General features: G+C 38.8%; 1 protein-coding gene across 1 annotated transcript in view; it reads left to right on the plus strand.

Moving 5' to 3' along the window:
• The window catches only part of si:dkey-256h2.1 (uncharacterized protein LOC337520 homolog), a 246,445-nt gene that overhangs the window by 17,189 nt on the left and 203,256 nt on the right, over positions 1 to 26,000 (plus strand). Inside the window, exons 2-4 of the mRNA XM_060824762.1 lie at positions 9,131 to 9,288; positions 11,351 to 11,529; positions 17,047 to 17,207. Coding sequence (XP_060680745.1) covers positions 9,131 to 9,288; positions 11,351 to 11,529; positions 17,047 to 17,207 — 498 coding nt within the window. The remainder of the gene's footprint in view (positions 1 to 9,130; positions 9,289 to 11,350; positions 11,530 to 17,046; positions 17,208 to 26,000) is intronic.

Here is a 26,000-nt window from a genome sequence, read left to right on the forward strand (position 1 = left end):
GGCCCCAGCTCACAGCTTATAGAACATAGAACATAGCAGTTACAGGCCCTTCGGCCCTCGATGTTGCGCCACCCTGTCATACTAATCTGAAGCCCATCCCACCTACACTATTCCATTATGTCCATATGCCTGTCCAATGACGATTTAAATGCACTTAAACTTGGCAAATCTACTACAGTTGCAGGCAAAGCATTCCATACCCTTACTATTCTCTGAGTAAAGAAACTACCTCTGACATCTGTCTTATACCTATCTCGTGTTTGCCATCCCCATACTTGGAAAAAGGCTCTCCCTGTCCACCCTATCTAACTCTCTGATTATCTTGTATGTCTCTATTAAGTCACCTCTCAACCTTCTTCTCTCTAACGAAAACAGCCTCAAGGCCCTCAGCCTTTCCTCGTAAGACCTTCCTCCATACCAGGCAACATCCTAGTAAATCTCCTCTGCACCCTTTCCAAAGCTTCCACATCCTTCTTATAATGTGGTGACCAGAACTATACACAATACTCCAAGTGTGGCCGTACCAGAGCTTTGTACAGCTGCAGCATAACCTCCTGGTTCTGGAACGCAATCCCTCTATTAATAAAGGCCAAAACACTGTATGCCTTCTTAATAACCCTGTCAATCTGGGTGGCAACTTTCAGGGATCTGTGTACATGGACACCAAGATCTCTCTGCTCATCTGCATTCCCAAGAATCTTACCATTAGCCCAGTACTTTGCATTCCAATTACTCCGTCCAAAGTGTATCACCTCACACTTGTCCACATTAAACTCCATTTGCCACCTTTCAGCCCTGCTCTGCATCCTATCTATGTCTCTCTGCAACCTACTACATTCTTCATCACTATCCACAACTCCATTGACCTTAGTGTCATCCGCAAATTTACTAACCCACCCTTCTAAGCCCTCATCCAGGTCATTTATAAAAATGATGAACAGCAGTGGACCCAACACTGACCCTTGCGGTACGCCGCTAGTAACTGGACGCCAAGATGAATATGTTCCATCAACTCTAACCCTCTGTTTTCTTTCAGCAAGCCAATTACTGATTCACACTGCTGTCTCCCACAATCCCATTCCTCTGCATTTTGTACAATAGCCTACTGTGGGGAACCTTATCGAATGCCTTGCTGAAATCCATTTACACCACATCATCCGGTTTACTCTCATCTACCTGTTTGGTCACTTTGTCAAAAAACTCAATAAGATTCGTTAGGCACGACCGACCCTTCACAAAACCGTGCTGACTGTTCCTGATCAGATTATTCTTTTCTAGATGGTTATAAGTCCTATCTCTTATAACCTTTTCCAACACTTTACCAACAACTGAAGTGAGACTCACTTGTCTGTAATGACCAGGGTTGTCTCTACTACCCTTTTTGAACAAGGGAACCACATTTGCTATCCTCCAGTCCTCAGGCACTATTCCTGTAGACAATGATGATTTGAAAATCAATGCCAAAGGCTCGGCAATCTCTTCCCTTGCTTCCCAGAGGATCCTAGAATAGATCCCATCCTAGGGGACTTGCCTATTTTCACATTCTGCAGAATTTCTAATACCGCTTCCTTGTGAACCTCAATCTCTTCTAATCTAGATACAAGTATCTCTGTATCTTCCTCGCCAACATTTTCATTTTCTATAGTGAACACTGTCGAAAAATACTTATTTAGAGCTTCCCCTATCTCCTCTGACTCCACACACAACTTCCCACTATTATCCTTGATTGGCCCTAATTTAACTCTCGTCATTCTTTTATTCCTGACATACCTATGGAAAGCCTTAGGGTTAACCCTGATCCTATCTGCCAACAACTTCTCATGTCTCCTCCTGGCTCTTCTGAGCTCTCTTTTTAGGTCTTTCCTGACTTCGTTGTAACCCTCAAGCACCCTAACTGAGTTTTCACATTTTGTCCTGACATAAATCTTCTTCTTCTTCTTGACCAGGGATTCCATTTCCTTAGTAAACCACAGCTCACGCATTCTATATCTTCCTCCCTGCCTGACAGGTACATACTTATCTAGGACACACAAGAGCTTTTCCTTGAATAAGCTCCACATTTTTAATGTGCTCATCCCTGCAGTTTCTTTCCCCATTCTACGCTTCCTAAATCTTTCCTAATTGCATCGTAATTTCCCTTCCCCCAGCTGTAACTCTTGCTCAGTGGAGTACACCTATCCCTTTCCATCACTAAAGTAAACCTGACAGAATTGTGATCACTGTCTCCAAAGTGCTCACCTACTTCCAAATCTAACACCTGGCCAGGCTCTTTACCCAGTACTAAATCTAAAGTGGCTTCGCCCCTTGTTAGCCTGTCTACATACTGTGTCAGGAAGCCCTCCTGCACACACTGGACAAAAACTGACCCATCTATAGTACTCGTACTGTAGTGATCCCAGTCAATATTTGGATAGTTGAAGTCCCCCATGACAACTACCCTGCCTCTCTCACTCCTTTCGAGAATCATCTTTGCTATCCTTGTTTGCTATCTTTGCTTGTTCCTCTGAACCTCTAATGTAGTCAGTCCTGTCTCCATCATTTCAGGGCACACTGTATGGGCAGCCAATGTCCATAAAAGTTAGCATCAGACACACAGATTAGATTCCCTACAGTATGGAAACAGACCTTTTGGCCCCACAAGTCCACACCAAGCCTCCAAAGAGCAGCCCACCCAGACCCATTCTCCTACATTTACCACTGCATAATGCACCTAGCACTGTGGGTAATTTAGCATGGCCAATTCACCTGACCTGCACATCTTTGGACTGTGGGAGGAAACCGGAGCACCCGGAGGAAACCCATGCAGACACGGGGAGAATGTGCAAACGCCACATAGACAGTTGCCCGAGGCAGGAATCGAACCTGGGTCCCTGGCACTGTGAGGTGGCAGTGCTAACTGCTGAGCCACCATGCCACCCATACCAGCCTCAATGCATCATCATGGCACATCTCCAGTTCGATACTGCATTTTGGAGCACACTAGTACTTTACTTTGCAATGTTTCTGCCAGGCCAGTTTGTGCACAGGAACAGTCGCCAATCTCATGCAACAGAGCATGGTGCATCCTGGGGTTCTTTGCTTGCTTTCTTGGTTCTTACTCACTTTGCATCACCTTGGATGTTCACAGCATCTCCATCCTACCCTTCATGATTCAGAACTCTCAGGCTTGCAGTAGTTATGCCTTACCTTTTAGCATAGGCAACAAGCCATACAGTTTGTCATAGTTTCTATAGCGATCAGCTAAAGGCTGGGCATGTTACTCTACAACATTGAGCTACAACAATTCCTCACCTGTAGCATGCCCCAGCAGTTTATGCAGCAAGCATAATATGGCAATAAAATCTGTAGGTTTTCCAACCAGATAGCCATGTCTCAAAGTCTTCAGTTAAGCCAAAGGGATCTTATGTCAGTCAAGATGTCCAGTCACAGTCAGTCAAGGACATCATCCAATCTCAGTCTCAGGGTTTAAACACAGTCAGTTGCTTGAGGCACTCAGATTAGGGATTCAATATTATTACAGACTGGGTGGGCCATAGTCAGTCCTGTGAGTCCAGTGCCACCAGTCCAGGGATTAACTACACAGAGATCAGTCTGAGGTTTGGTCACTCATCTATAAGGATATGGGGTATGAATTCACAGTGGATAGATTGAGGAAACTTACTAAAAGGGTTGGTAGTGGCTAAGCAATGACTAACATTTAAGGAGTGTATGCATGAATTACAACAATTATTCTTTCCTATCTGGCACAGCAATAATACAGGAAAGGCGACTGAACCGTGGCTTAGAAAAGAAATTAAGGATATTATTAGGTAAGAGAGGAGACATATAACATTGCCAGGAAAATTGGCAAGCCTGAAGTCTTGGAGCAGTTTAGAATTCAACAAAATCGTACAAAAAGATTGGCCAAGAGGGGTAGAGTAAGAGAGTAAACTTGCAAGGAACATAAAAACCAATTGTAAGAGCTTCTAAAAATATTTGATGTGCAAAGGATGACCAAAGGTAAAAGTATGTCCTTACAGTCAGAAATGAAGAAATTATAATGGGGATGAAAGAAATGGGAGCAGAATTGAATACACAACTTTCATCACAAAAGAAGACACAAATAATTTCCCAGAAATGTTACAGAACCAAGAATCTAGTTAGAGGTGGGAATTGAAAATAAATCAGTATTCATTTAAAAAAGAAGGTACTGGGATAATTATTGATGTTAAAATCAGACGAAACCTCAGGCCTTAAAATCTACATCCCAGAGTATTAGAGGAGGCATCCCGTGAAATATTGTACGCAGTCATTGTCATCTTCCAACTTTCCAAAGACTTTGGAACAGTTCCTACAGATTGGAGGATAGCAAATCCCCTATTTAAAAAAGCGAAGAGGGAAAAACAGAAAATTGCAGATCAGTTAGCTGAACATCAGTAGTAGGGAAAATGCTGAATCTATTCCAAAAGACATGATAACATAACAATTCGAAAGCATTAACATGATAGACAAAGACAGCATGGATTTTTGAAATAGAAATCATACTGAACTAACTTTATGGAGTTTTTTTAGGATGTAAGCTGCTGTTCTCTCACCTTGAATATAATTTTTTACCAACATGCTTTTTCAAGTAATGCTGCCTTTCTTGGGTGGATAGGGAATCAAAGCTTCTGTAATCCTACCTGACCTATAATCGCCCACTATACATGGCATATAGTGGTATCTGGTCCACTATGTCAGAGCTTCATGTGAAGATGTCCCATGGCCCTCCTGTTGGCAGTCTTCCATGTCCCACTGTATTGACACTATGCAAAACTGTCGTTTGTGAGTCATGCAACTGGTGACTGCTCACATTGTTTCTCATATTCCTCACATAGATTTCTTGGAGCCACAAACAATTGATCCAGCCACTGCAGTTGTTATCACTGCTGTGGCCAATGTACAATGAAAACAAGCAGGAGGCTGGATGAACACAGCAAGCAAGGCTGCATCAGGAGGTGGAAAAGTCAACATTTTAGGTGTAACCCTTCTTCAGGGTTACACCTGAAACATTGACTTTTCCACTTCTTGATGTTGCCTGACTTGCTGTTTTCTTCCAGCCTCCTTGTTTACCCTGGATTCCAGCATCTGTTTTTTTTTGTCTCTACTTAATGTACAATGAAGGCACTGAGAAATTGAAGAGGAACAAATATGTCAGCAAGTGCAGTAACAGCAGCAACGTCAAGCAGCTGCTGAACAGCCTCCATTTAAAGAAGCTGCAGTGAAAGGTCCTCCTCTGCATGTGTGTGAGAACCAAAGACCATTGTCCCTGAATTCATTTCCTCCAGATGTTACAGCAGCCTGAGGATGTACCTGGACACAGTCTCAGAGCTGTGACTTTGCTGGAGCAGAACTGGTGATCTGAAGTGGCTGTCAAAGTGACAGCTGTATTAAATGTGAATGTAATTGGCTGTTTTCAAGGATCTGCTGGAGACCTGTATGGATCTCCCAACTCTCAGCACACAAAATGTATCAAGGCTGTGACTGTGATGCAGTTTGTGCCAGATCACACTGCCTTGTTTCCCCATGAGGGTAAGGTAGGTACTGCAGCTTGAACAGATTCTGCCAACATAGTTGCCTTCCCCTAGGTGTAGAGTTCTAATGACTATTATTGTTACATTGAAAGCTCCATAGCATAATCAGCTGACTTCATCAATAGATAACGATTTCATTTGATTAATATTTGTGATCATTGGTACCACATCTTAAAGTACCTTGGAAGTTGCCCTGGTACCTATATCCTTGAAAATTCTCAGATTTCTACTTAATTTCCAGAACTGGATGTCTTACAAGGATGGATGCTGGAAAACGAGAACTACTTCTGCAATCATGGCTGATAACTCCATTACGTAGTCCCTTGACTGAAACTGAGTATAGGAACATTGCAGCCCATTTTCCCACCAAAATCACAGTGGAGCAGACAATAAGCTTTCTTAATGATCAGGTTCCAGTGCTTGCATTGGTCTGGTGGGCCTTTGCATTACACTCCAGACAGAGGACGTTACATAATACTAGTATTTTTTTTGCTAAATACAACTGGCACAGGCAAAGAGGAGATGTGATAGACACTGAAGTGGAGAATGGCAGCAGTCTCCCAAGGAAGAAAATGAGGACATTAAACCGCTTTCAAAGTTCTAAATTTTATATTTCAATTTTTTTTAATGATCATCGCAGCAGGAAGTGAAATGTCCATTTATTTCAGTGAGCTGATGTAGGAATTTGATTCCACCTTGCACTGTGATTGTATTGGCAGCTCCACTCTTGTTGCAGGCAGCTACCATTCTAGTGCCAAGCTCTGTTTGTGTGTGAGCTATGCCAGTCACTATGCCAGTACTTCCCATAATTCCAGTTCTTAACAATTTCAGTGGATTACCCCAACCTGTTAAGCTATTAGGTAAGAAGGGATGAACTGGCTCCCCTTCACTATTCACTCATGTTCATAATTGGTTACAATAAGATTAATTTAGAAAGGATCCCTCCCCTTGTAAATTTCTTTTTCTCAGATCCCATGAATTTAATGGTTTGCAAAGGGTCAATTTAACCAGGCTTTCTTAAATTATCCTAAAGAGTGAGTTTATTAAGTACAAAATGCAAGAATAAATAATAACGCAACACATATACACACACAGATCATAAATAAAATTAAGTTCAAAAATATAAAAACATAAAAATTGATTTTCCAAATCAATTTCTGAATTGTTTGTGAAGAGCAGCAATATTGCAGGCTGCAGCCATTGCAGTAAAAGGTACAGGTGGCTTTGCTATTTTAATAGTTAGCTTTGCGATCCTTGGTTTTGCAGTTTATTCGAGATTCTGTAGTTTTGATCCCTTTTAACCATAATTGGATACCAGCATTTAGGATGAGGGAACTTCCTTGCATTATTCCTTTTGTCTGATTTATAGCACTTGGAGTCAGAGAGTGCATTTACATGCAAAACAGGAGTAACTAAGCCATAGTTCCTTGACTAACAGTTGAATCCATGCTGGTGCACACAGGAGCATTCGGTCCCATTTCTGCATGCCAGTAGAGTTGAAACTGGCTTTTTAATCCCTGTCCTTGAATACCCTGTATTCCTCAAAGGGTAAAACACAAAATGTGCACAACATCTGCAGGGGTTAGCTTGCTGTTGGACAGAGGGGATTTAGGTCCTTGCTATCTTTGCAGTTGCAAGAGATCATAGTCCAACCTGTTTGAAGTTTTTTTGACTCCTTTCCATATAACATCCCATCGGTTGTACATAGAAGATTTTACATCTGCAGATACTATGTCTCTGTAGCAATCCTTTTTAAAAAAAACACATTGTGGAATTAAGGGCTGAAAACGTCCATAGTATTACAGTGTTCTGACCTATCATCAACACACCATCCATGGAACTGCCTAGAATTTACTTGGCTGATATTTGGTGAAATTCAACTTGTTGGTCTTTAAGGAGGAAAGGGAAACATTAAAGCACCTTCCTCTGGCCATTCAATTCTCTCAAGTTGCTGGGAACTGATCTCCCACACCTCCCCCTCCTCAGTAATATCTAATTCCAGAAACTTTCTTCCAATAATTTTGAATTCTATCCTGGAATGATAGGATTGTGAAGGAGCCCAAGTTTGTCCTTCTGCGATTCCCAGATCCTGGGACCCTTTATTGATGTTCCCGAAAAAAATGAGGTAACCTCCCAATGGTCCCAGATTCAACAACTTCCCAGAATTTTCAGAAACCTCCTTTCTACTAGTGTTGGAATTCCTTGCCTGCATTCTCAGTGCTGTGAGATTCATTCTGCATAGCTGATAGCTTTTTATCCATTATTTTGCATAACACCCACCTTTTAAAGCTGCTAGTCCACCTTCTATGATTTACTGGTATTGGGCAGAGCAAGAGGTCAGGGTGATAGGATGAAATTGCCACATCTGGAATTAGATCTGAGGAGTGAGAGGGAAAACTAGAAGATTTCAACAAAACATGTTGTAAAGAAAAGTACATCGCCTACTCTGCGAATATCTTAAGTTGAATTTTGAGCATTTTATTGTTAGCCAAAGGTATTAAGGGATATGGGGGCAAATGTAATTGCACACTTAAATCTTAAATCAGACTTGAACTAATTGAAGGACAGAATATATTCCATGGGCTAAATAGCCTACTCTGGTTCTTACCTTCCTATCTACTTAAGCTGTGTGAACTGAACAGTGTAGGAGGTTATCTGAGATTGAAATATTTTCAACTGACAGGTAATAGGAATTAAGTAATATATTGTGAAATATTTATTAACTCGATATTTTCCACAGTAGGAGTTGACGTAAAGACATACATCTTTTAAATGCTAAATATTTCCAAATGTATTCGGCTCCCACCACCACAAGTATTAGTCATTATTTTTGAAATATGGAAAATGCAAATGTTTTGCAAGTTGAAGTATTATGTTGCATGTATTCATAACTGATGAAAATTGAGAAATATGTTACTGTCTCAAGCTAATGGTTGATATGCTCTGAACCATAAATTCATTGGAAAAACACTCTCTGTTGCAACTATGTAACAAATGTTGAATTTTAAAACCTTACAAGGGCCACACCTGCCTGTGGCATGATTACGCTGCTTGATGAATGGAACTGCCATTTAATATTTTGTGACTATGCAATAAAAATGAAATGTTGAGAAGATAAAATTCCAGCAAAGTCATAAAAATGAGATTTCACAACATTTTTGCTTATTTTATATTTCTCCCCTCCTTATAAAATCTCCAGTTCATACAATGTTTGTTGGCCAAGATGATGGATAGGTGACATTAGCATTTACCCTTAAATTCACCTCTCCGCCTTCCATGTGCAATTGTTGTGCACATGCAACCTTTGCGCTTAACTCACTTCACCATTCACAAGTCAAAGTATTTCTTTTCTCGATCCCTTTTTGGCAATTTGGTCTAATTCCGGAACTAGCTTATCAGCATGAACACAATGAAATTGCATACGTTGTGGTTTGCATATTACTATGGAAGTATGCCACAACATCCACCCTTACAGGAATTTGGTCTTAATGACACTAAAGATGTGTGGACCTGATCATAAAAAAGAGATGTTGATGCTTAATATTAATGCTGTTATATTAAAACAATGTTTATTACAGGCTGAAGAACATCACTAGATTTAAAGACTTCCTATCTCAACTTCATTTCGTACCAATTCCTGTGTATGCTCTGGGAAACTGGATCCCTGCGATATTCTATGCCTGGAGATGTCAACAGCACAATTGTGGGCTTGCACAAATTGTTTTCACTTCGGCAGGTATAATGAATGGTTTTTGAAGTGAAATATTTTAATGCTTTGTGGTTATCTTATGCACATGAGCCTAATCTTGAACACACTGCCTTTGACCTAATTGATATATATATACTTCGCATAGTGTTATTACTGGAAGACAAAATGTATAGATATTTAAAACAGTATCAATAAAATAAATGAATGGAATAGCAACATGAAAAATATCAGCATTGAATGCTAGAAAAGTTTGAAGAGAACATTCTAACCATGATTTTCTAAAAAAGCATTAGAAGGAAATACTGTCAACTGTGTTTGTGGGATGCTAAATGTCATGCCTGTGATCAGGAAAGGAGAAAGCAGAAATTACTTTTTTTTTTACTCTCGATAAAGGATTTATGAAATAGTGCATTAAAGGCATTAGTATTTGTCTGTGCTGCATAGAGAATTCTCATCCTAAGCAATGCCATTAGCACAGATTTTTTTATTTTGTGTTTTAAAGTACATTGAATTAAAGTAAATTGAAGTATATTAAAGCTTCCTTTCAGAATTTTTTTAACGTATCATGTTCCTTTTCTGTTTTGGTAATTTTCTTCTTGGTTGATGTGTAACTTAAATTGTCAAAGTACACACATTTGTAGTTTCACAAAAACTCATTTTCAGCTGATCTCCAGCATCTGCAGTCCTCACTTTCTCCTAGTTTCACAAAAAGCAAAGTTGCAGAATTGGTAGAGTGTAGAAGGAGGCCTTTCAGTCCAACCTTAACTACTCAGTGTGTAGAAAAGTCTTTATCACCCTTGCTTTATTTGTGTATCAACCTAAATCTATGCCCTCTCATTCTTGGTCCAGCGAGGTGAGTAACAAAAAATAACTTGCAATTGTATATCACCTTTCAAGACTGTAGGATGAACTACACTTTTCACCATCAATTTGTTTTTTCAAGTGGAAATATGAGTGAAGTTTCTTGTTGTAAATACAGAAGTCTGATTCTGCAAGGCCCAACCACAAGAAAATAAATCATCAGCTTTCATTGTGCTATTGGTTGAGAGAAAGCTAGCCTCCTTCTGCAACATATAATTTTAATTTTCTATGATAGTCTTGCCAATATTCACATCCTCTTTCCAGATTACCTATGGTTTTATTACAACAATATAATTGCAAATAAATAGTGATTATTTAATATGTAAAATGATGGAGCAGTCTTGAGAGGTGATATAACCTAGCCCTCCTTTTCTTATATTCTTATATAGGGCCTATCTCATGTTAAATTTTTGTAAATTGTATTTTACTCACTTATTTTTGCAAGGCAACAAATCACTGTGCATTTTGACAATGTTGAATGTTTTTCTTTGCTGTGTTGAGAAGTATTGATGTTTCTCCATGGTGACTTTGAGATTGTGAATTTGAGTTTGGCTGCCAATTATGCAAAAATTATTTGGTTTATGAACAGACCTTTAGTTTTCTTCTCTCGCAAAAGCAATAGCTCTTACATGATCAGTATAAAAAAAGGTGTCTGAAAATGCATCTGAATTTCTGACATAAGCAGTTCACAATAATATGCATTTATGTTTAATAGTTGAATAACTTATTTATACAGAACTTCCTATTTGGAAGAAATACCTGAATTCCTAGCATTAAAAAAATGTCTATACATCATTAATCAGTGACTGAGACCCAGGATTAATTTATGAGGAGAAAGTGAGGTCTGCAGATGCTGGAGATCAGAGCTGAAAATGTGTTGCTGGAAAAGCGCAGCAGATCAGGCAGCATCCAAGGAACAGAATGTTCGACGTTAAGAAGCCCTTAAGAAGGGCTTATGCCCGAAAAGTCGAATTCCCTGTTCCTTGGATGCTGCCTGACCTGCTGCGCTTTTCCAGCAACACATTTTCAACCCAGGATTAATTTAGCTAAGATTTCCTTTTCAATTCAGGAGGTTTAATCATATGACTCACCTTCTGTGACTAGGTCTGAGTTTAAGTTCATTGAATGTGATATATAAATATAAGTTTCTGTTGATGTTGAGCTAATATGCGTCACAAACTAGATTGTATGGATCTATATCACTCTAACACTAAATGTTTTATTGCAGAATTGAAAATGACAGTAGTTACCAAACGATTAGATGCCAGATATGATTGGATAATGAAAGGCTGGAGTTCACTACCGTATATTCTCAGAGATGGTGGAGATGGCTGTAATATTTCATCTAGAGTAAAAAATGCTGTGGCTTTCGTCTCTGATGAAGGAAACTGTTCATACTTTACAAAGGTATTGCTTAAATGTTGCAGGTTAAGGTCCTTCACAGAATTACACAATTTTTGCAACATAGGAGGCCATTGGGACATTACTCAGTATGTCTGTATCTCGTCAGTGTACTGGCCCTTCTGCCCTCGATGTTGTGCCGAGCATTTAAGTTATTCTAAGATCAATCTAACCTACACACCCCTCAGTTTACTGCCGTCCATGTGCTTGTCCAGCAGTTGCTTAAATGTTCCTAATGCATCTGACTCTACAACCACCACTGGCAGTACACTCCATGCACCCACCACTCTCTACGTAAAGAACCCACCTCTGACATCTCCCCCACACCTTCCTCCAATCACCTTAAAATTATGACCCCTTGTCAAGCCATTTCTGCCCTAGGGAAAAGTCTCTGGCTATCCACTCTATCTTTGCCTCTCATTACCTTGTTCCCCTCTATCAAGTCACCTCTCTTCCTTCTTCTCTCCAGTGTGAAAAGCTCGAGCTTAATCAACCTCTTTTCATAAGACAAAAGCCTTCCAATCCAGGCAGCATCCTTGTAAATCTCCTATGCACCCTCTCTAAAGCATCTACATCTTCCTATAATGAGGTGACCAGAACTGGACACAGTACCTGAAGTGTGGTCTAACCAGGTTCTATAGAGTTGCAGCAAAACCTCATTGGCTGTTAAACTCAATACCCCTGTTAATGAAAGCCAAAACACCATACACCTTCTTAACAACTCTATCAACTTGGGTAGCAACTTTGAGGGATCTATGAACATGGACCCCAAGATCCTGCTGTTCCTCCACACTGCCAAGAATTCTGAATTTAACACTGTCTTCAGCATTCAAATTCAATCTTCCAAAATGAATCACTTTGCATTTATCCAGGTTGAACTCCATCTGCCACTTCTCAGCCCAGCTCTGCATCTTGTTAGTGTCTTGTTGTAGCCTGCAATAGACCTCTACACTATCTACAACATCACTGACCTTTGTGTCATTGGCAGACATACTAAATGAGCCTCCACTTCTTTATCCTGATCGTTTATGAAAACTACAAAAAGCAGAGCTCCAAGAACAGATCTCTGCAGGACACCAACCTCCGCGTGGAGTACTTTCCATCTACTGCCACTTGCTGTCTTCTTTCAGCACGCCAATCCTGTATCCAGACAGCCAAATTTCCATGTATCCCATACTTCTAACTTTCTGAATGAGCCTACCTTGGGGAACCCTATCAAATGCCTTACTGAATTTAATATACACCCAATCTGCTGCTCAACCTTTGTCAACTTGGCTCATCACATCTTCAAAGCACTCAATAAGGCTTGTGAGGCATGAGCTGCCCTCACAAAGTCATGCTCACAATCTTGAATCAAACTATATATTATGACCAAGTAGTCATAAATCCTATCTCTCAGAATCCTTTCCAGTACCTTGCTTACCACAGACATTTTCATGATGTGATTGTTATAACTAAAGATCAGCAGTGATGATTGTAAATATACTGGAGGGGTGCTGCAGTGGATACGCCCAGTTTTATATACAAAACAGATTAAATTCTTTAGAAAAGCACAGATTTTTAAAGTTTTATTTTTTTCAGGAAACATGAGCATCACTGGCTAGATCAGTATTTCTGGATTTGTTTGGCCTTTGAGAAGCTGCCTTATTCCATAGTAGTATTAAAAGCCATGTACTCAAAGCATTAGGGGTTCTGGATTACTTGGCTAGTGACATTACCACCATACCATTGCCCTTCCATGATAAAAAGACATATCTAATGGGAAAAAAATCATTGTCTAATATGTAAAGTCCAGAAAGGGAATTGATGAAGTTTGTACAGGGCCCTCCAAAATTCAGGGAGAAAATATGTTCCTTTGGTATGTTTCATTCAGTCTGGAAACGGGATTAGTTTGCCACTACATGATACCCATTTGCAATCTAGCCTGTCACTAAACAGTCACAGCAAATTATATCACAGCATCCTTCCAAGTCAATTGTTTGAGTTAATTGCTTACGGTATTGAGTTGTCTGTATGATCTGAGGTATAGAGCATCCTCAGCTGGGTTCTATTGTCTAAAGGAATCTGGTTAAGTGATCAGTAGAGTTCCTTACCAGTGGGGTTCATTGTCCAAAGTGATGAGTTGAATTGATTGGTCCTAACCTACCTGTATTATGTCTCAATGTCTGGGATAGTTGAGGGGATGGGCCATTTAACTTGTTTAAATTGATTGCTCTGGTGACTCTTTCCAGACAGCTTTGGAGTTTGCAAAGTGAAGTCATCTAAATATTTTGCCACGTTAAGAACTGCTGTTGACACTACTTAAAAGTAACATTGTTGGTGTTTTAAAATCTATTATATGATTTCAGTCCATTCTAGAAAGTAATTGTTTTGATTAAAAACAGGGTTTATATCTCTGTATAGTACATTATGCAGAACACGTGTACATTATAAATGACCAAGGGCAAAAAGAGGAAGGAGGTTCTGAAAAATGTTCAGCAGAATTTTCTATATAAACATATTTCAGGCCTAACATGGAAAGAGGCATTGGAGGATTTGGTTCTAATGAATGAGATAGGTCAAAGGGATCAGGTATAGTAAGGCAACATCAAATGAACCATGATCATAGCTAACCTAGACCTAACACTGCGGAAAAGGAGAAGGAGCAATCCGGAGTAAAGATAATAACTTGGCGGTGGCGGTGGGCTGGAGTGGGGTGGAGGTATTTTCAGAGGGGCAAGAATGGATCTGGCCCAGCTAAATTGAAAACCCAGTTCAAAATTGTGCACATTTCTTCTGTACATATGCAGTACTACATTTATGTGTGACATCACACATTACATGATGACATTTGTGTTTTCAACCATGTGCATGCATGTTCCTGGGTGAGCCTACATGCTTAGTTGCCTGCAGTTCCTGGTGTCAGCAAATACTGCCAAATTGAAAACAGAGATTGATAAACAAAACTGTATTGGCTGCCTTAAAGAGGAGTTAGTTTGGCTACTGTTAAAGTGCATTCATACAAGGAGGGAGGGTGGGACGGAAGAAGCCAGAGTTTCCTGGTGGTGAAAGAAATGTAGAGTGGACTGAAGCAAAAAATGGCAAGTATCATAGATTACAATATAAAGTGAAAAACAGGTCAAATGCTTAAAATTCAATGATGAAAAGAAATAACAGGAAATAAGAGAAGCAACAAAAAGACTGTCAGGTAACATAAAAGGGAATCCAGAAATGTCTTGTAAGCATATAAATAGTAAAAGATAAGTGAAAAGAGGAGTGCAAATGATTAAAAACCAACAATAGGATTTAGGCAAAGAAACCAATGACAAGAATTAGATACTAAATTGATACTTTGCATCTGTCTTTAGCATTGATCAAATTGCTACCAAAGTCAAAGAAAGAAGAGGTGGTTGAGACACTGAATGAGAATCAAGAGAATTACAGATGTCAGAGACAAAAATAACAATTGCTGGAAAAGCTCAGCAGGTCTGGCAGCATCTGCAGAGAGAAATCAGCGTTAACATTTCGGGTCGAGTGATCCTTCCTCAGTTTCTACTTTTGTGTCTGCAGTTGAGACCTTGCATCAATTAAAATTCTTAAGGAAGACGTAGTACAAAGACTGGCTGTATTAAAATAGCTAAGCCAGCAGGACTGAACTGAATCAGATGCATTTGAGGATACCGAGGTCATGGCTGTGGTCTTCCAAGCATCCTTTGGTGCAAGACTGATGCCTGACGATGACTGGAGGATTACAACTGATATATTTTCAATGAAAAAAAGGTGCATGGATAACCTAACATTTACAAGTTGGTTATTTTAATTTCAGTGTATGAAAGCATTTAGGAGTAATGACACAACACCAGGTTATAGTCCAGCAGGTTTATTTGGAAGCACTAGGTTTCAGAGCACTGCTCCTTCATCAGGTAGCTACTGGGTAAATCTTAAAAGTTCAAATGTAGAAAGTAGACTCTCTTGACTACCTGGTCTATTTTCCTAACATTCCAAACACCCTCGCCTATTCCCAAGATAAACACAGAGAACACTGGAAAGATTCAGTAAGTCTGGCAGCATCTTTTCTTTTATTAAGTCACAGGATGTGGGCAATACTGGTAAGCCCAACGTTTATTGTCCGATTCCTTAATTGTCAAGAGCACGGTTAAGAGTCAATCACATTGCTGAGGGTCTGGACTTACATGTAGGTCAGACCAGGTAAGGATGGCAGTTTCCTTCACTAAAGGATATTAGTAAACCACCTGGGCTTCCGTCACAACAATGCTAGATGTTTAAAACCAGGTTTTTAAAAATTGAATTCAAATTCTACCATCTGCCATGGTGGGAATTGAACCTGCTCCCCAGAACATTACCTGGGTCTCTGGATTAATAACACATCAGCCTCCGCTGTGGAGAGAGAAACAGAATTAGGTCTTGAATCCGGTGTTATGTTTCTTGGGATCTGAAGAAAAATCATATCAGACTTGAAGCATAGATTCAGTTTCCCTCTCCTGAGATGCTGCGAGACCTGCTGAATTTCTACCATCTGCCAGATATCCAACATTCACAATGTTTTGCCTTTACCTAGGGGGATTCTGACTTAGAGGCATTCAGTTACAAACCTGCAGATGGTGGCTTCATACCATTGGCTCCTCAGCCAAACACATAAACCATATGTCTGAACTTGCAGCTGCTTTCGGACAGAGAAGGATTACTAATATAGCAGCACATTATGAGTAGAGCAAATCTAGTTTGTCTCACAACACTCTTTATTTTGCTAAGATGCTTGCTCATTCTAAAGCAAAAATTGCAAGCCCTGACCTTTCACCTCATCCACTCCACTGTCTAGGGCTGCAAACATTAATTCCAGTCTAAACAGCTATTCATTTTGAAGTTCTTTAAGTTGAATATATTGTATTTGTGATTGTGTGGTCCTTATATTAGGGAGACAAAATGCAGATTGGCTGATTTCTTGATTGAACCTGTTTGTTCAGTTAGAAAACACGACTTTGAACTTCAGGCTGCTTGTCATTTTAATTGTCTGTCCCATTCCATTCTAATCTCTTTGTCTTTGGCCTCCTGCACTGTTCCAATGCAGCTCAGCATAAGCTTCAAAATAAGCATCTTTTGATCAGGAACTTTATAGCTTCCTGACCTCAATATTGAGTTCAACAGTTTCAACTCTTAACCACTGCTCCCATTTTGTTTTTGGTAACAAGTCATGGTAATGATTCTATCGTTCCTGTTTTTCTATCTTATCAGAGAGTTACCCTTTTTTTCTTTCCTCCCCTGCATTTCCCTGTGCCTGTGCTTGTTTAAAACCTGTAAGATCGATAATAAGTTCTAATTTTGACAGAATGTCACTGGAATCTTTAAACTGTTTCTTTCTGCACAGAAACTGCCTGAACTGCATTTCTGTTCATATTTTATACTTTCAGCGTCTGGATTACCTTATGTTCATTGTTGATTTTAGGCACATTTCTATCTATCTGTATATTGCTAATTTTGGGTAGATTTCTGCATAATAGTTATTTTTTGTCTGTTTCTTTGCAGGTCAACAATATGGCAAATTCTGAAGCACTAGGAGTCCTAGTTTATGTAAGGCCTGGCAGGCCACTGCAGGATATGAACTGTAGGAGAGAAGAATGTCTCACCATTATCAACATACCGGCCTCAATAATGCATTATCAGAAGGATGTGATTGAAGCATTAAGGTAAGCTTTCAATTACATTTTCCTCATCTTTGTGCGGTGGGTTAAAACTACACTGATTCGGTATGGTGGCTGATCTTATGTAATGGTTGCAGGTGTTTTGTTGGACCATTTTGTAATCAGACCCTCTCAGGACTCATTTCAATTAGTTTTATTTTATGTATGTTCTGCCAAACTAAAAATATGTTGCCAATTTTGCCTCGTATTGCACTGTTTAATAGATCCTAAAATCATGCCAAGCAGTTATTACTTCTGAAAAATAAACCCACAAATCAAAATTAAGCTTTTGAAACTGTGATGCTGTTTGATGACAGAAAGATAGCTGAATTCATTTCAAGGACTGTTTAACTTCTCCAGAATCTTTGTACCTGGAGAATGAATACCAATTGACTTTATAGCTTCCTGAGTCGATAAATGAGTTCAACAATTTCAAATCTTAACTACTGCTCCCATTTTGTTTTTGGCAAAATATAGTTAAGCTAATAGTCTTGCAATTAGCATTATATAAATAAGTTATTAGTATTGTGATTAAGGACGGCTTTTGAGTTGATGCAAATATGGAGCTAATTCCCCATTTTCTTTCAATGGGCCTCTGTGTAAAAGTGGGACCAAGCCTGTGATGTGAGACTTGAACCCACAACCACCGAACTCGGTAAACATGCTACTGGCACAGCCACATTTGACTAGCTGCATAAGCTGAATGCAAAAACTAAAAGAATGCTATTCTCCAACCCAAGTTTCCCATAAAGGATGTCCTTTATTTGTCCTGCATGTAAGTATCAAATCCTAACACTTACCTTTTAATTTTCTGTCAGAAGACTGTTCAGCTTTTCAGGCATGCACTGAAGATACAGCAAAGAAACTTGTGGTTGGCAGTGGGGTGTTGTCATGATCGAAACACACATGCGCACATGGATCGTGGTGTTCATTTTTTATAGTGCCATCCGGAATGTTTGGGAATAAACATTTGTTATAAAAATAGCTTTGGATTTGATTAACCAAAAAATTTTTATGCACTCTCTTTGATTTCTAACTTCGTTTTTAATATAACTCCTGCGTTTCTTATACTCCAGTAGGTTTTCAGAATATTGCACCTTCTCAGGACATTGGAAAGCATCAATAGCATGAGGCGTACAATTTCTGTGTTAGAAGGGGAAATTGAACAGATAATTGGTACGTGTGTGACGGTATGGTGGCTCAGTGGTTAGCATTGCACCTCACAGTGCCAGGGACCTGGGTTTGATTCCATCCTCAGGTTACTGTGTGTGTGGAGTTTACACATTTCTCTTCATGTCTTTGTGAATGTTTTCTGGGTGCTCTGGTTTCCTCCCACAGTCCAAAGATGTTCAGGTTAGGGTGCATTGGCCATGTTGAATTGCCCATAGTGTCCAGGGATGTATAGGCTTAGGTGGGTTAGATATGGGAAATGCAGAGTTACAGGGAGAGGGTAGGAGGTGGGTCTGGATGTGGTGCTCTTCACGAGAGTTGATATGGACTCAATGGTCCAAATGGCCTGCTTCCAGTCTGTAGGGAGTCTATGCTTTAGGAGCATGAAGTGATTGAGAGACATTCCCCAGTACAGGTCTGCCAAAATCTCTTGTTTCATGATTGCTTCAAGATGTAAAATCTTCCCTTACACATTAGCTTCATGAGGGTCAAGGAAAAAGAATGGATAGAAGGAGGAGCAGCCATAGCATCAACACAATGCAAAGGATAATCCAGCATAATGGCAAGAAACTTCCGCATTCTTGCATCTGAAATCTTCTTTTGACAACTAAATTACTTTGAGCCATTTTGTTCCATCTGTCTCCATTCAATGCTCTATATGGGGCAAGGCAAGGAAATAGATTTCCATGAACAACCACTGATAACAAGATCTGTTTAGCACTCTTTCTTGATCAACCCATGTTTCCCCTTGTTAAATGCCTTAATGTACTGAGCTGCAAGACCAAGTGTGCCCGGAACTGGTTAATATCTGGGTAAACAGAGATATTAATCTTATAGGTGAAAAACTGTTAGAGTTTAATCACAAAAATCAAGTATGTTTGGAAATGTTTACTTAGCACTTCTTAAGTTGAAATCCTTTAAGAATTTGTTTTTTTCTTATAGAAAACAATTATCATATTGAAAGTATACTTTGTGTTAGAAAGAATGAGTCAGTGAGGAGCTGCATATATCTTAAAAAGTCAGCTTCAAAATAAACAGACATTTAACCAATTGTGAAGTCATTGAATTTGATTTACAAGTACCACAATATCATAAATGCTTTTATGAATGGATGTATTATGACATCCCTGTAGATGGTTGTTCAAGGTTGCACTCTGTTTATATCTTAATGATATGCTGGGTGTCCTCAAAAGTGTGCTTTTAGCTGGCACTTTCCACAGAATGACTAATTGCCACTCTGAAAGATGAAGATTGTAAAATTGATGTTATTGTTTGATGGATGAGCTGTACAAACTTTAAAAAGACGCATCAAAGGTTGTAGACAGCACTTCACTGTGATGGTACTCAGATTGGAAGTGATGTACTGTGGCTGATATTCATCTTTAAAATTGTACAGTAAGCTAATTGTCTCCATCAGTGCCAGATAGTCACAAAAAGCTCAACACTGCAAATAGCCTAGATGGGTGTAGAAGATACAGGAATCAAGTTTAAAAATAAAGACATCAAAGAGACAGCATGAAAAAATATTAGCAAGCAAGATAAAGGAAAATCCAAAGATATTTTATCAATATATAAGGAAAAAGTGGGACCTATCAGAGATGAAGGAAGGAACTTGTGTTCACAAAGGAAAGGGATGACGTGGATATAGTAATCAAAGAGAAACAGTGTGATATGTTGGACAAGATAATCATAATGAGAGAGGAAGTTTTGGAGAAGTTGGAATCCTTGAAAGTGGATAAGTTCCCCAGGGCCAGATGGATTATTCCCTAGGATAATGAAGCAGGGAAGAGAGGAAGTAACAGATGCACTGAGGATGATTTTCCAATCTTCAATAGATATAGGTGAAGTGCTGGAGCACTGGAGAAATGCAAATGTAGTTCTGTTATTTGAAAGGGGTATAAAGGAAATGCCAAATAATTATAGGCCAGATAGTCTGTGGAGGGTAGAGTGCTGCAATCAATCCTGAGAGACTGGATAAACTGTCACTTAGAAGGGCATAGATTAGTCAGGGATAGTTAGCATGGCATTGTTAAGGGATGGTCATGGCTTACAGATTTGACTGAATTGTTTGAAGAAGTGACAAGGAGGATTGATGAGGTTAGAGCAATGGATATTGTCTGCATAGATGTTAGTAAGATATTTAGTATGCCACATGGTGGATTGGTCAAAAAAGTAAATGCAGAGTAAAATGTCAAATTGGATTCAAAGTTGGCTTAGTGACAGGAAACAAAGCATTATGGTTGATGGTTTCCCTTGTGAAAGAAAGCTGTTTCAAATGGTATTCCTCAGGGCTCAGTGTTGGTCTCCTGTAGTTGGTTTTATGCATTAATTATTTGGACTTGAACATGGGCTCACAACATGGAAATTTGCAGATGACTCAAAAATTAGTGGATAGTGTAGAGGATAGATAATGCTCCAAAATGATGTTAGATGGTTTGGTGGAGTGTGCAGGAAAATATCAGATGGGGTTCAACCATGATAAGTGTGATATAATGCATTTAGAGAGGTCAAACAGTGAAAGGCAACACACAGTAAATGGGAATATACTGAAAGGGGTAGATTAAATAACAGATCTTGATGTACAAGTTTACAGGTCCCTAAAGGTAGCAGTACAGGTAGATATGGTTGTAAAAAATGCATGTTAAATACTTTCGTTCATTGGCAGAGGTGTAGAATACCAAAGTAGGGATGTAATGATGAACCTGTATAAGACAGTGGTGGGCCACAACTGGGGTATTATGTGCCATTCTAATCACCATTTTATAGGAAAGACATAATTGCTCTGGGGAAAGTGTAGAGAAGAATATTGCCAGAGCTAGAGAATTGTAGCTACGAGGAGAGATCAGAGAGTTTGGAGTTGTTTTCCTCTGAACAGAGAAGGCTGAGGGGTGATATGATAGAGGTATACAAAATTGTGTGGGATGGAGATAGGGTAGACAAGAGGAATCCTTGCCCTTGGCAGAGAATTCAAAATCCAGGAGTCATAGATTAAAGCTAAGTGGCAGAAAGACTAGACGGGAAATGAGGTAAGACGTTTTTATGCAGAGAGTGAAGGGTGTCTGGAGTTCACTGCTTGAGTTGGTGGTGGAGTCAGAGGCCCTAAATTCTTTTTAAAAATACCTGGCTCTGCACCTTAAGTGCTGTATGCTGCAGGGCTATGGAATGTGTACAGGAAGATGGGATTAGAAAGGGCATCTGGGTGTTTTTGGGTTAGCAAAACAAGATGGACCAAATGGCCCTCTTTTCTGCTGTCTTGTTTCTATGGTTCTATGGAGACTGTTGAGAAAATTTAAGAGCTGTATTATTTTCTCATCATTGGCTATTAAGAATAACTAGTCCCTGTTAAAGTTATTGCAAATATTCTTGTCTTGTTAATAACATCTAAGCCAGGCTGAAAGAAATATATTGAAGATGATTAAAATAGTTGATATAAGTGAATGTGCTCCAGAATAATCGGTCTTGCTTATGACATCTGTGATAGTATTGTGTCTTTAAGAGAGATATGCTCTGTACTGTTTCCCTGGCAGAGGGAGTTGCCACAATGATGCTGAAATGTGTTCTTGAGATAGGTTTGCAAAATAGCTTCTGAGTTCTCACTGATTTTTATTTTGAATGAGATAAAGGAATTATAAGTGGGCAGGGTCAGGTCTTACATAGACTCAGGAAGATCTTTAGTTTTGCTTTCAGTTAGTGAGAAGATTTCTAGTGGCTGCTGAGCGAAAAGCTTGAGTTCCTGGCTGCTAGTGAGAAGTCTTAGACAGGGAGGCTTCCTCTTAAAAATCAAAAGGGACAAATTGTTTCTTTCTTCTGAACTGGAGAGGGACAGCACGTGAGAACCATAACTAAGTTGCTATATTGCATTTTTGACAATTGGAATGTTGATGGGATGGCTGCCTACATTGGAACAGTTGATGATTATTGGTTAAACAATACATTCTCTTATTAAGTATTTCAACAGAGCTAAAATTATGCTAGAAAAGCACAGCAGGTCATGATTCCTGATAAAGGGGTCTTGCCCGAAATGTTGATTCTCCTGCTCCTCGGCTGCTGCCTGACCTGCTGTGCTTATCCAGCACCACACTCTCAACTCTGATCTCCAACATCTGCAGTCCTCACTTTCTCCTTCAGAGTTAAAGTTATATTAACTCTTTTTTTGTGCTTTAATTGTGTTGTAAGAATAAAGTATGTTTTGATTAAAGTCTCATTGTGGACCAATTGAATCAGATCTGGAACACCTTACAATTTTAGTTAATATATATATTTGTTAGGGTCTAAGCTATCTCCTTACAATACTTTGGAGAGAGGTTCTGATCAGGTCTGTACTCATCATTTGCATTAATGTTCTACAAAGTTCCACCTAATGATGAAATATTGATGCCATACTTTGTCAAAGCAACCTTGATATCAAGGGTAGCCATTCCCACTGTGCCTCTAAACTTCAATTCTTTTAACCATGTCTGGAGCAAGGATGTAATGAGATCAGCAGCTATATGTCCCCAATGGAACTCAAACTGTGCGTTAGTGAGCTGGGAATAATTTTGCAAGTATCTGATAATAGTCGATGACTCCTTCCATATTTACTTGATTGAGACTGGATTAATAGGGTAGTAAAGACTTGGATTAAATTTGCCCTGCTCTTTGTAACTGGGGAATTTTCCATGTGTGGGATGAGTGCCAGTGTTGTAGCTGTAATGGGGCAGCCTGCTTAGAAATGCAACTATTTCTGAAGCACCAGTCTTAAATACAATTATTGCTATGTCACACAGGCCCAGGGCTCATGTCAATATCCAATGTCTTCAGACATTTCTTGATAACACATGGTATATTTGAATCCAACTTCAGCTAGCATTGCCAAATGGATGATCCATCTTGACCTTGCCCCTGCAGTTCTCAGCTTCACCGAAACCAATTTTTCACCAATTTGATTCACTCCGTGTGCTATCAGCTCAATCATCATCAAAATGGTGAAGGGAGTCATTGACTGGATTAACAAGCAAAACTGGAGTCAATGTTGGAGGTCATTCATCTCAACTCCAGGATGTCAAACTGATGATGAGTCTGAAATTAAATGTATCACACTTGACAACAGCCATGCATCTATTATGCAGAATACATATCTGTCCACTATAACAGACAGTACCACAGATTGAAGCTATACAACTGGATCCACCACTGAGTAAATATAATGTACTGATGTTTATCTTTGTCTATATTTATCAGCATAGCTTTCCTGTTATTCAAAATGTACAAGATAATGTTGTATTATTGCACACATCTCCTTTAAGACAGCTAGATGACATCATGACTTATGGTACTCTAGCATAAGAAGTCTCCATTTTACTTTCTGTTCAGTTAGTCTGTTAGCAAGCAGTTAGTCAGTCAACTCTGTATTGTATGTAACTGTACCCACTAAGTGTATAATCAAGACTATATATGTTAATCTGAAGTGTCATATTAATGTACATAGTTAGTTGTTAATAAATTTGCAGATATTTGACTCAATATGAACCTATTCATTGTGATATATATTACATGGGATGATATATGGAAAACCAGAAAGCATATCAGGAACTAAGGACATATTTTTAAGGTGAGAGGAGAAATTTTTAAAAAGGACATGAGAGCAATTTGTTTATACAGAGAGGTTTGTGTGTGGAATGAACTGCTAGAGAAAGTGCTGGATGCAGGTAAAGTTACATTTAAAAGATATTTGGATACGTTCATGAATAGGAAAGGTTTTGAGGGATATGGGCCAAGTGCATTCAAGTAGGACTAGTTTAGTTTGGGAACATGGTTGGCATGGATGAGTTGGACCATGTTGTATGACTATGACTCTCTGAGAGTATGAGTGGTTATTTACTTTCTTAAAAATGCTCAATTTTGTAATGTTATCAGTGATATTTTCAGATAATAAGTGAAGCTCAATATTATTGCTGTTTGGAAGATGGTATACATGTAGGTTCCCAAATATGCAATGTACAAGTTAGCCCGTTAGAGCTACCATGCTTGTATGAGTGCACAATAATATTTAAAATAGAATAGTAATAATATAAAAATATATCCAAAATATTATTGGATACTTTGCTTAGAGTTAGAGCTCTGATATTATAGCCCAGCTTTCTAACATCTGAAGGTTTAATGGATCTTTAATTTTTGTGCATTTTTTAAGGCATCAGCCTCCCTGGAAGTAACAACAAATTGCTGTATTTGAATAGCAAATATGAATTAAATTTGTCTCAGAAATTTAGGGCGAGTACTTCATGCCATAAGGATCCTTTAAAAAGGTGAGATTTAAATTCCTGCAGTGTCACTCAACCTCTCAGGCCCAAAACTTGGGCAGTTGAAACTTTAAGGCTTCAGCCTGCAGCTAATAAATTGTTCCCAGAGATTTTTGAAATTTATTTTATTGTTTCTTAATTTTTACTTTGCCTTTTTCTCTACTGACTAATATTTCTTTCCTTCTATCATACTTTTTGTTGTTGCCTAAATTCATATTCAGTCTGTTTCTCTGGCTTTCCCTGTTTTCTGTCACTATCCATAAACGTCATTAGTTGAGTCTATTGGTCCTGACCTTCATCAGATCTTTGATATCCCATTGACCTTGTCATGATGTTATTAGCATACACTCTGAGTAATTTGTAGTCCAGACAGTTTTTTTTCTTTGAAGAATGAGATGTCCTTTGGTGGTAAATTCTGAGCCAATTACTTTTAAGCAGATGGAGGAAGGTTTTAAAGCACTAGAACAAAGAATTTCAGACAAAGCATTAGTATAGTGATATTTCATGCTGTAACCTCTAGACATGTGTCTTAAATATCATTCAAATCTGTAATCTTAGTGTTGTTACTATTAAATATTTAGTGTGTACATAATTAGTCATTAGTCTGAGGACGAGAGACACACATCTGTACCAAATCACCCATTAGGTAATGAATGTTCATTTAATACAAAGCAACAAAAACCTTAAGGACCATTCTAAACTTCCAAATTTAAATCGCTGAAGAATATTAGATTCCACATGGGAAATGTTTCCTGTGTGACATGGTACAAATTTGCCATGAACTTAAAATTGCATTGTATGTTTGCAAAATTTTTAAAAAATGAACTGTGAAACAATTTTATCAATTTATGCTAATAGCAATACTTTGAACATGAATCAATGGCTAAAGCAAATAGAAAAAATATGCAAGAAGAAAACTATTAGGGCTAATGTTATGAAAATTGATGCATTATTTTGTGACCAAAAGTGTTATTTGTGAGCCTGCAAATTGATTCTTATTTACAGGTCTGTTGGAGTTCTGGTACACTTTGTGAATATTATTTTTTGATAAATTATGTTTTCCTGTTCAGTGTGCAGGTCCAGGGATTTCACAAGAAATAAATTATACATTGACTGGCTTTAGGATATAGATGGAATACTTTTCTGAATAAAATTAATGTTTTCAAGCACAATAACCAGACTAACATGAAAGTGCTGCGATAATATCCATGTATTCAGTTTTATGTTTTTGTTCATGGGCCGTGGGCATCACTGACAAAGCCAGCATTTGTTACCTTATTAATCTTAAGAAGGTGATGGTGAGCCACTCTCTTGAATCACTGGTACAGGTTTACTCACAGTACTACTAGGG

This window comes from Hemiscyllium ocellatum, chromosome 5 (assembly GCF_020745735.1).
Source record: "Hemiscyllium ocellatum isolate sHemOce1 chromosome 5, sHemOce1.pat.X.cur, whole genome shotgun sequence".
NCBI lineage: Eukaryota > Metazoa > Chordata > Chondrichthyes > Orectolobiformes > Hemiscylliidae > Hemiscyllium > Hemiscyllium ocellatum.